Source organism: Suricata suricatta, chromosome X (assembly GCF_006229205.1).
Source record: "Suricata suricatta isolate VVHF042 chromosome X, meerkat_22Aug2017_6uvM2_HiC, whole genome shotgun sequence".
In the NCBI taxonomy this organism is placed as follows: domain Eukaryota; kingdom Metazoa; phylum Chordata; class Mammalia; order Carnivora; family Herpestidae; genus Suricata; species Suricata suricatta.
The window spans coordinates 78470397-78481733 of NC_043717.1; the positions used below are offsets into that span (position 1 = coordinate 78470397).

Sequence of the window (11337 nt, forward strand, 5' to 3'; positions counted from 1 at the left end):
TTCTCTCTCTCTCAAAATACATACACCTTAAAATTTTTTTTAATAAATAAAGTAGAGCCCCCATTCGTCAGGAACCCAAACTCCTGCCATTCCCTTGGGGCCCTTACTTTGTGGCCACGCCCACCACGCCCACCGGCGTGCCTCAGCAAGCCCCACCCACCGCAGTTGGCGGTTAAGGACAGCCAATAGCAATCGTCCAAAGAGTCAGGCGATAAGTGTTGGGTCTGTGCCAAACCTTTCGAACTGGTACAAGGTGCCAAAAGAGCCACTCGGCTCTCAGTCACCACAGGGCTTGCGGAGGCGGTAGCCTTCCACCTCACTGCCGCCATGGAGTCACTGCCCAGTGGTGACTGCTTCGACCCGGCTGAATTCCTAGATCCCGACTACCACTGGCTGGGAATGGAAGAAGAGGAAATAACATCCGAACGTGTGGAGGGGGCAGCACCAGAAGCCGAGGAAGTCCTTCCCGGCCCAGTGGGCAGCATTAACTCCCAAGACGCCAACCATGACGGCAACCATGAAGGCGACTTCAGGCGTGAAGGCGACATCAACGCTGAAGGCGTGGTGAACCACGACGGCTCAGGGAACCAGGAGATCGGCGGTGGCGTCCAGGAGCTGGGGCAGCAGCACCCTGAACCGCCACCCCAAGGGGCAGCGGCTGGGGCTCTTCCGGCCTGTGACAGGCCTCAAGGAGTCGCGCGCTCTCAGTTCACCGCGGATCAGGAGCAAGAGCTGGAAAACGTTTTCCAGCGCACTCAATACATTGATGCTCCGACAAGGTAAGAGCCTTGATCCGGCAGGTGCCCAGTTCTCCAGGGATTCGGGCCTTTTTTCTAGGCATCTTTGTTTCCCACCCCCGCCCTCTCTGCCTCCCCGCCCCTACACCCACCCCCCAACACGCTCCCCCCCCACCTCCTTCTCTTAACCCTAAAACGACTAGGGGTGGGAAGAATGCCTTCTGTGCATCATGGGAAATATTTTTATACGGTAATGAAACGAAACAAGTCTGGAAACTGTGGTGGGTGGTCTTTTTGTTTTTGAAATTGGGGTAGCGGCGCCCGGCTGGCTCGGTTGGGAGAGCCGGGGATTCCTGATCTCTGGGTTCGTGAGTTCGTCAGATCGAGCCCCACGTAGGCATAGAGATTACATAATCAAACAAACCGAAAGAAAAAAGACTTCGGGGAATCCTGGGTGGCTCAGTCATTGAAGCGGTTAGGCGTCCAACTCTGGATTTGAGCTCAGGACGTGACCTCCCGCTTCGTGAGTTCGACCCATTCAAGCCCTCTGGAGCCCGCACCAGGCTCCGCGCTGAAGTGCTCTCTTCCTCGATCGCTCTCTCACAAAATAAATAAATAAATAAATAAAATAAAAAAGATTGTTTAAGGCGAAAAAAAAAAGCCGTATTTAAAAAACCGGTAAAACAGGGAGTCGTGGCTGGCTCAGAGGAGCGCCCAGCTCTTGATCTCAGGGTCCTAAGTTTGAGCCATATACCCGGCGTAGAGATTACTAAAAATAATAATAATAATAATAATAAACTTTATAAACAATAAATTGTGGTAAATTATATGTAAAAATTAAATGTACAATCTTAACTATTCTCAGTGTGTAGTTCAGTAAAGCGCATTCATATATTTTACAATGGATCTCCAGAACGCCTTTCACCTCGCAAAGCTGAAAGGATGCACGGGGAACCCCCGCTTCCCCTGACGCCCCCAGCTGCTGGCGATCTCCTTCCTACTTTGTGTTCTGATGAACTTCACTACCGTAGGTGCCTCATATGAGTGGAGTTCCATCGTATTTTTCTTTTTATGACTGGAGCATCTCACCTACTGTAATGTTCTCAGGGTTCGTCGTGATAGCGTAGGTCTCAGAATCGCCTTCCTCTTCAGTGTTCAGTAATATTCCATTGTTTGTAAATACGGAGTGTCATCGATGTCTTCACTTTTTGATGAGCGCTGAGTGGCTTCTCCCTCTTGGTTATTGTGAATAATGCCTTTGTGAACATGGGTGTGCAAATAGCAGTTGGAGTCCCTGTTTTCAATTATTTGGGGTATATATCCAGAATTTCTGGATCATTTGGTAACCCTGTGTTTAATATTTTTGAGCCGCTGCTGTGCTGTGTCCCATGTGGCCGCACCCTTTTACATTCCCAGTAGCAGCACACAGGTGCACAAGGAGTCCAATGGCTTCACATTCTTGTTAACACTTGGGTTTTTTTCGTTTTTTTTTTAAGAAAAAGATGTTATTTTGAGGTAATGTCTACACCCAAAGTGGGGCTTGAACTCACAAGCCTGAGACCAAGAGTCACACGCTCCACCAAATGCGCTGGCCAGAAGCCCCTGTTTTTAATATCAGCCATCTCAGTGAAGTGGTATGTCATTGTGGTTTGATTTGCATTTCTCTATTGACTAGTGATGTGGAGCATCTTTTCATGTGCATATTCAAGTCCTTCGCCCATTTTTATTCTTTATAAGACTAATCTATTAATTGTTTCCTGACTTCTTTATTTTGTAAACGATCTTGTAACCTATCCTGCCTTTACCATTTTTAGTGGCTACACATACATCATTAGTATGCCCCCACTACCACCATTCATTTTCACAAATCTTTTCATATTGCATCTATTACCATTACACAATGATACCCCCCTCCTATCCTCCCATCCCTGGTAACCACCGTTCTGCTTCCTTCCTGTGATCTTGTCTCTTTGAGCCTGGTTTATTTTACACAGCATACAGTGTTTTAATTGTTTGTAAGGCTTTTTGGCATTTTATTGACATATAATTGTCATACGGTGTTCTGTTAGTTTCGGGTGTACAACAGAGAGATTCAACGACTTTATACATGACTCTGCGCTCACCGTAATAAGTGTCGTCCCCATCTACCACCATAGAACATTAGAACAATATTATTGACAATATTCCCTACGTCGTGTTCTCACTGTCATGACTTACTTATTTTATAATTGGTAGTTTCTGTTTCTTAATCCCCTCTATGTCACCTGTCCTCTGACTCAATTCCCCACTGGGAACCGTCTGGTTCTTCTCTCTATTAGAGTCTGGTTTTTCTTCTATCTGTTTTGTTTTTAGATTCCACCTATAGGGGCCCCTGGGTGGCTCAGTGGGTCAAGCCTCTGACTCTTGATCTCAGCTTAGATCTTGATCTCAGGATCATGTGTTCAAGCCCTGTGGTGGACCCCAGAGTAGGCATTAAGCCAACTTAAAAATATAGGTTCCATGTATAAGTGAAACTGTATGGTATTTGTCTTTGTCTGAGTCATTTCACTTAGCGTAATACCCTCTAGTTTCATTGTTTTGTTCCTAATGGCAAGATCCCATTCATTTTTTATGGCTGAGTAATATTCCTGTGTGTGTGTGTGTTTGTGTGTGTGCATGCATGTGTGTGTGTGTGTGTGTGTGTCAGAGAGAGAGAGAGAGAGAGTTTTAAAAACATTTTTAATGTTTACTTTTTAGTGTTTATTTTTCAGAGAGAGAGACAGCACATGGGAGGGGCAGAGAGAAAGGGGGACAGAGGATCCAAAGCAGGCTCTGCCCTGATAGCAGAGAGCCCAATGCAGGGCTCAAACTCACAAACCATGAGATCATGATCTGAGCTGAAGTCAGAAGTTTAACCGATTGAGCCACCCAGGTGTCTGTGTGTGTCATCGTTTTAAAAAATTTTTATTTGAGGGGAACCTGGGTGGATCAGTTGGTTGAGTGTCTGACTTCGGCTCCGGTCATGATCTCACTGCTTGTGGGTTCAAGGCCAGCATTGGGCTCTGTGGTGACAGCTCAGAGCCTGGGGCCTGCTTTGGATTCGGTGTCTCCCTCTCCCTCTGCCCCTCCCCTACCCATGCTCTGTCTCTCTCTGTTTCTCAATAATAAATGTTAAAAAAATTTTGTGAAACACTTAAACATTTTTTAAGCATTCCTGTTTGAGTTTAGTTGACAACCAACATTACATTAGTTTCCGGTGTACAACATGCTGATTCAGCCTCCCTCAGTGTTTGCTATGCTGGCTACCAGTGGGGCTGCCAAGGGGCATCTGTTGACACTATTGTAGTCTCATGGACTACATTCTCTATGCTGTGCCTTTATTCCAGTGACTTAGTTATTCCTTTATCGGAAGCCTGTTCCTCCCACTCCCCTTCACACATTGTGCCCACCCCCTCCGGAGCAAACAGTCTTCAGCATTCCTCTTTGGGGTAGAATATGTCAGACTTTCCTTCCTCTTTAAGGCTGAATGATATTCCACGGTGTGAATATACCGTATTTTATTTATCCATTGATTATTGATGAGCACTCGGGTTGCTTCTACTTTTTGGCTCTTCTGAATTACACTGCTGTGCACATAGCTGTGAAAACATCTTTCCAAGGGCCTGTTTTCAGGAGTTTCAGGTATATACTCAGAAATGGAATTGTTGGATCATTTGGTAATGTTGTGTTTCAGTTTCTGAGCAGCTATTCTGTTTGCCTTAGCAGCTGCACAAGGGTTCCTATTTCTCCACATCCTCACCAGCACTTTTTGTTTGGTTTTGTTTTGTTTTTATAGTTCCCATTCTAATGGTATGAAGTGGTAGCAGTGTGCTTTTGATCCGCATTTCCTTAGTGATTAATCAGTGATGTTGAGCATCTTTTCATGGCCATTTGTAAATCATCTTTGGATAAATGTCTATCCAAGGCCTTTGCCCACTTCTTAACTGGATGCTTGTTTATTTATTGAGTCGTAGTCTTTAATGTATTGTGGATATTAACTCCTTATCACATATATGATTTGCAAATATATTCTCCCATTGGATGGGTTGCCTTTTCACTCTATTGATTTTTTTAAGTTTTAAAATTTATTTTGAGAGAGAGGGAAAGAGAGAGGGAGCCCACATGCACCTGAGTGCACACGTGTGAGATGGGGAGGGGGCAGAGGGAGGGAGGGAGGGAGAGAATCCTAAGCAGATTCCACACTCAGCACAGAGCCTGACGTGGGACTCAGCCCCACAAACCATGAGATCAGAACCTGAACATAAATTAAGAGTCAGGCCCTTAACCAACTGAGCCCCCGAAGTACCTCTCACTTTATTGGTGTTGTACTTTGGTCTACAGAAGTTTTTAATTTTGATGCAGTCTAATTTGTATATTTTTTTATTTTCTGTGTTGGTAGCTTTTTGTGAATAACATTTTATTGGTATCAGGGTAAGGAGAATAAGGCGCTCTCCTGCAGCTGTGGTGCTGGATCCTTTCATTTAAAATTATGAAGGGGGCGCTTGCGTGGCTCAGTCAGTTAAGTGTCCAACTTTGGCTCAGGTCATGGTTTTGTGGTTCGTGGATTTGAGCCCCAGCTCGGGCGTTGGGCTGACAGCTCAGAGCCTGGAGCCTGCTTCGGATTCTGTGTCTCCTTCTGTCTCTCTGCCCCTCCCCTGCTTACATTCTGTCTCTCTTGCTCTCTTTTTTTCTTAAATTTTTTTAATGTTTTATTTTTTTTGAGAGAGAGAGAGACAGAGAGAGAAATGGTATGAGTAAGGGAGGGTCACAGAGAGAGGGAGACACAGTATCTGAAGACAGGCTCCAGGCTCTGAGCTAGCTGTCAGCACAGAGCCTGAAGCGGGGCTCAATCCCACATCTGTGAGATTATGACCTGAGCTGAAGCCAGATGCTTAACTGACTGAGCCACCTAGGCACCCATCTATCTCTCTCTCTAAAATAAAAAAATAAATAAATACTAAAAATTTTTTATACATAAATAAAATTTAGAAGGAGGGAGTCACCTGTTTGGCTCAGTCAGAAGAGACTGTGACTCTTTATCTGTGTGTCAAGTGTTTGAGCCCCACTTAGGGTACAGAGCCTAATTAAAATTATTTTTAAATAAACAAAAACCTTTTGGAGGGGCACCTGGCTGGCTCAGTCAGAAGAGCATGTGACTCTTGATCTCGGGGTTGTGAGTTTAAACCACTAGTTGGGCATACAGCTTACTGTAAAAATAATTTATAAAATAAATAAATAGAATTGTGATAGTTTGTTCATCTTAGATTTCTGTGCATTACTTTTTATGTTATTTTTTATTTAAAATTTTTTACTGTTTATTTATTATTGAGAGAGAGAGAGAGAGAGAGAGAGAGAGAGAGAGAGAGAACGTGAGCAGGGAAGGGGCCGAGAGAGACAGAGGGAGAGACAGAATCCAAAGTGGGCTCCAGGCTCTGAGCTGTCAACACAGAGCCTGACTTGAGCCTCAAACTCACGAATGGTCAAATTATGACCTGAACCGAAGTCGGATGCTTAACCAACTGAGCCACCCAGGCGCCCCTAATTTTTTTGTTCAAATATTGCATTAAAATGATTTATCTTGACTACCACCTTCCGTGTTGAGGGGAAACCATCCATATAGCAAGCCTGGAATTGGGCAGGACAGAAAAGATTCTTTGGTGCTGGGCTCACGAGGGGAGGGCACACATTTTAATACAAGCATAAAATGTATACGTGCACATTTCCTTTTATCCCCTGCTCCAAATACTAAACACTTGTGGTTTTCTCCCCTCAGAAGGGAACTTGCGAGGAGCATGGACGTGACTGAAGCCAGAGTGCAGGTCAGTAAACCTGAACGGCCGAGCAGTCGTTCTGAAACGGGCTCTCGGACGCGTACCCCTCCCGTTCCAGGTATTCCCACGTCGGTGTGCTCCGGGTGTCGTCTGTAACGTGGGCAAAGAAGTCAACTTTAGGAGTCTTTGTGGGTGAAAAACGGGGTACGTGAACTCCAGCTTATGGATATTTCCCATTGTAAGAGGGATCACGATTTCTTTGTTTTTCAATGTTTATTTATTTTTGAGAAAGAGAACAGAAGAGACAGACAGTGAGAGAGAGAGAGAGAGAGAGAGAGAGAGAGAGAGAGAGAGAGAGAGACAGAACATGAGTGGGGCAGGGGCAGAGAGAGAGAGAGGCACAGAACCCAAAGGAGGCTCTGTTTCCGATTCTGTGTCTGCCTCTCTCCCTGCCCCTCTCCTGCTCATGCTCTGTCTCTCTCTCTCTCAAAAATAAATAAACATTAAAAATAGGCCTTCTGGATACTACACAATTTCTACAGATCTACTAAATGTGTAAGCTTATATTCTCTTGAGGATTTCTAACATTTAAGGATTTTTTAGGTTGGCCGTGCTATTTTAAAGAGTTGAGTTTTGTGGAATTTGGTTGGCTGGGGGTTGGGTGGCCATTATTTTGGGATAGAGTCATTGTGTTAATTTTCAATACTTTCATTCCCTCAGGCACATTGACTAATTTGTAGGTCATACGATAAAAAGGTGACCACCACCCCCCCCAAAAAAAACACTTTAAGTTACAGCAAAGTGATATTTGCCCAAAAAAGAAAGGAACGGAAATCAGGATGGGGGCATCGGCTTCGCTGCAGAGCGCCTGTGTGAGTGCACTGATGGGAAAGTGTTGCAGGGGCACCTGGCTGGCCCAGTCGGAGGAGCATGTACCTCTTGATCTCAGAGTCGTGAGTTCAAGACTCATGCTGGGTGTAGAGATTACTAAAGAATGAACATAAACTTTAAAAAAATTTCTTAATAGCAAGAACAGTTGCAAATCTTGTAGTGGGAGTATCTGAAAAGCAGCCCAACAGAGCTGACCATTGAGTAGTGGGATCCCAGCACCGCAGACTGGGGCCCCGGGCCGGGCTCAGATTGGAAAGGTTGGTGAAGACTGGGAGCTCTTCTTCAGGGTGACAAGGCATATGCAGAAGAAAAGGAAAAGGTAAGGTTTGGTAACTAGCTCTTCCTCTTTCCTGGGTTTCCTAATGTACTCTCCAGGGCTTTCTGGAGGGGAAATGAGCCACAAGGAACAAATCAGGGGAAAAACAGTGTTCTCACAGATTTCCACACCAGACAGTATGAATTTCCCCAAGAAAAATAATACATGGGTTTCCTCCTTCCTTTTGCAAATAGGTTTTGTAAAGCTAATATTGAAAATACAGCCCATATCTGGGTGCCTGGGTGGCTCAGTCGATTCAGCCTCCGACTCTTGGATTCAGCTCAGCTCATGATCTGGTTTTGTTTTTTAATTTTTCTAATTTTTTTTTGAGAGACAGAGGGAGACAGAGCACGCAAGGGAGGGTCAGAGAGAGAGGGAGACACAGAATCCAAAGCAGGCTCCAGGCTCTGAGCTAGCTGTCCACATTGAGCCCAACGCAGGGCTGGAACCCACGAACTGTGGGATCATGACCTGAGCTGAAGCTGGACACTCAACCGACTGAGCCACCCAGGCACCCCTCAGGTCACGATCTTAACCATTTGTGAGTTCGAGCCCTGCATAGGGTTCTGTGATGACAACATGGGGCCTGCTTGCGATTCTCTTGCCCCCTTTCTCTGCCCCTCTCCCACTACCTCTCTATCTCTCTCTCTCTCAAAATAAATAAGTAAACATTTTTAAATTTTTTTTTAAAAAGAGAGAATACAGCCCAAAGAACAGCCAGTTTTAGTTACTTATGCTTATGTGTATGGAACTTTGACCTCTGGTACATTCACATCTCCCCACAATGAGCTCCATTACACCAGCCCTGTTGAAACTATGCATTTATGCAGCAGAAATACCACAAATCTTAAAATAGGAGCTCAAGCATGAGGCCTCAGGCAGGGAGAGAAAGCCTTTTGTGCCACTTAAGATGGGTAGTGTGGAAACTTCTGAAGGGATTTCAATATAATGTTAATCCCATGAACTAGGACACCAATATGACTGTCAAGTCTAACTGACTGTTTCTGTCATTTATTTGCACAAATATTTGTGAGATCTTTAGGAAGAAGCCATGTTATGACCCCCTTGACCCTCATTGTTGTCAACTATCTTCCTAAAGTGCCTGGGTCACCTTGCCTGATGAATAAGGGATGGGATTGGGACCTCCGGGTTATGTAGCAGCGCCGAGGGCCCTGCCCCACTGGACAACAGTGGCTTGGGTCCAGGATCCTGGAACTGTGTCCAGGACACAGGGAGCTGACCTGGTCCTGAGGCCGGGAAGCGTTGTAGCGTGGGGCTGGGTGGACATGCAGAATTGACGATGGTGACAATGGTCTACCTCTTTCTCCCAAACTCTTGGGTGGCCAAAGAGGTTTGAGCATTTTAGTTAATTTGGGTCACGTTGGTCTCCACTCTCCTTACGCTGCAGACTGGACATCAAGGCAGTGTGCATGGTCTCCCACCTCTAACGCCCCAAGTAGACAAGTCACACACTCCATGGGACCCCATGAGGAGGCCTCCCCTGCCAGACTGCTTCTTAACACTCAAGAGGTTGCAGAAGAATAATGACCCCTTAGACATCCTTGAAGGAAAATGTCTAAAACCCCAATGCATTTCTTCCTATTAATTATTTACTTGGCACCAAAGATAGACTTTTCAAAGAGGGAGCTGTTCCCCTCCATAGTACATTAAATAGAGCCCACGATTGACAATGCCCACACTAACCTCAAAACCAGGTGACACTGTCTCTAGTGAGGAGATGACAGGATGTAACCAGACAGCTGGTCATCAGTCAGCAGGAGATAGGCCTTTCTTTATCCTGTTCCCAGGTCGTGGATCAACAAGAACCCACACAACTCATATATACACCCGCATTTGATACTGGAAAAACGCACTTGAATCTTAAAATTGGGAAGAGAGAGACAAAGGGATAAGACTATTCCAGAATTTGGCACACAGCTGGTGCTCCCTAAGGGGGGAGCAAAAGGGAAGGGGTGTGGGGTTCACTTCCCTGAGGAAATGACTTCTTGAGGTGCAGCCTGAAATCTCAGCAGTACGTACACTAGCATGGAGTGGCTTTTGTCTGAGGCCATTGACTGTTCGATGTACTAAACTGATCGCTTTTTCTCTCTGATTGCAGGCTTGGTTTAAGAATAGGAGGGCCAGGATGAGGAGAAGTGTGAGGGCAACACTGCTCAGAAACACTGAACCCACTAACGTGAACCACCTGTACGTGCTAATGCTGGACCCGTCAAACATTATTGTGTTGGACCAGTCCTAGAATGCCGTCCTCGCACCAGAGCCGGGTTGGAGATGGGTTCCGGTGCCCCTGACACCTGGGCTGCCTTTGTTACCTCTGCCACGTTTTTTCTTTGTAGCTATGGTTTCAATAAAGAAATAAATTCTCCATGCCTTTGTCTTTGTGTACCAAATGGGAGCAAGTAGGGTGCGCATGTAAATTGTGAAGGAAACGCCATTTATGCAGAATGACAAGGAGGCCTCCTTTCACGAGGGAGCATCCCTGAGTCACTGTGTGGAGGCCCCGCATGTCACAGAGGTTCCCTGAGTGCCCATGATGACCTTGTACGGACTTGTACTTTCTTTACCATCTGCCCTCCCTCACCCTATCATCATCCCCACCTTGCTCTTTTGGGGCCACAGATGTATGCAAAAAGGGGTGAGGGGAGGCCCTAGTGAGAGCAGCATAGTTCCCAGAGATGAGCTCCATCCATGCCGAACTTGTCAGACTGGACTTTAGGGGACATCTCCTAAGAGGTTACTCACAGGGATTCATGGGAAGGTGCTCATTGAGCATGCCCACGGTACATCTCCAATTCTGGGCACTACTCCCCTTCGTGTGGAGGAGACTGCGGAGGAGAAGCCATGCTGGCCCACAGCTTCTGCGGTGGCCAAAGAAAAACGAGAATCGATTCCATCAAGGCCAGAAAGAGGGTCTTGTCCCTCTTGACCCTCCCCCCACCAGCTGAGGAAAGCATATTCTCCATCCTTCCCCAGCTCAGAAGCTCTCTATCACGCCTTCAAAAGCATTTCATCACCTTCAACGCCCTTGAGAGCACCCCCATTCTTGCTGCCAAATACTAAAAGGGGACCTGTTGGTTTTCTGCGCTGCTCAGAGCAAGAGTAAGGAGAAGGTCTGAGTCATGTTCTAGAACAATCCTTCATTGTAAAGGAGCAGGGGTACCTTTCCCTTTGTTCGTGCTGTCTTTGTGTCCACATGGCAGTGTAGAAAAAAACACAAGGAAGGGTTGGTGAAGTGAAGCAGCCAGGCCCACTTTTTAAAAAAATATGACACGATTCACAAATGGTCATGTCATCCTTGTGCAGAGGCCGTGTTCATCTTCTCTGTATCGTTCCCATTTTAGTATATGCGCTGCCAGAGTGAACACAGGCCCACTTTTGAAAGCATTGGCTTTGTTTCTGAGGAATCTTTTCAAAGTGAGGCTCCTCAAAGGGAGCTCTGTGTGAAAAGTAATCAACGGTGGACACCAAGGTCCTGTAAAGGGATTGCAGTAATTATAGACAAGGTGCCATGGTTACATCAGAATTTCCTCTTGTGGGAGTTTCTGTCTTAAATGCTAAGTTTCTCACTGCTTTAGGTCCCTTC

General features: G+C 45.9%; 1 protein-coding gene and 1 non-coding gene across 2 annotated transcripts; one reads left to right on the forward strand and one right to left on the reverse strand.

Moving 5' to 3' along the window:
• The first annotated feature begins 327 nt into the window (after positions 1 to 327).
• LOC115283252 (rhox homeobox family member 1-like) lies at positions 328 to 10084 on the forward strand. Its single transcript, XM_029929483.1, has 3 exons — positions 328 to 779; positions 6529 to 6574; positions 9853 to 10084. Exons 1-3 carry the CDS (start codon positions 328 to 330, stop codon positions 9991 to 9993), a joined length of 639 nt encoding a protein of 212 aa, XP_029785343.1. The 3' UTR covers positions 9994 to 10084.
• Positions 10085 to 11012: 928 nt separating this feature from the next.
• Positions 11013 to 11119, reverse strand: LOC115284459. Its single transcript, XR_003905213.1, has one exon. It is a non-coding gene; the product is annotated as a U6 spliceosomal RNA (small nuclear RNA).
• Positions 11120 to 11337: the final 218 nt, after the last annotated feature.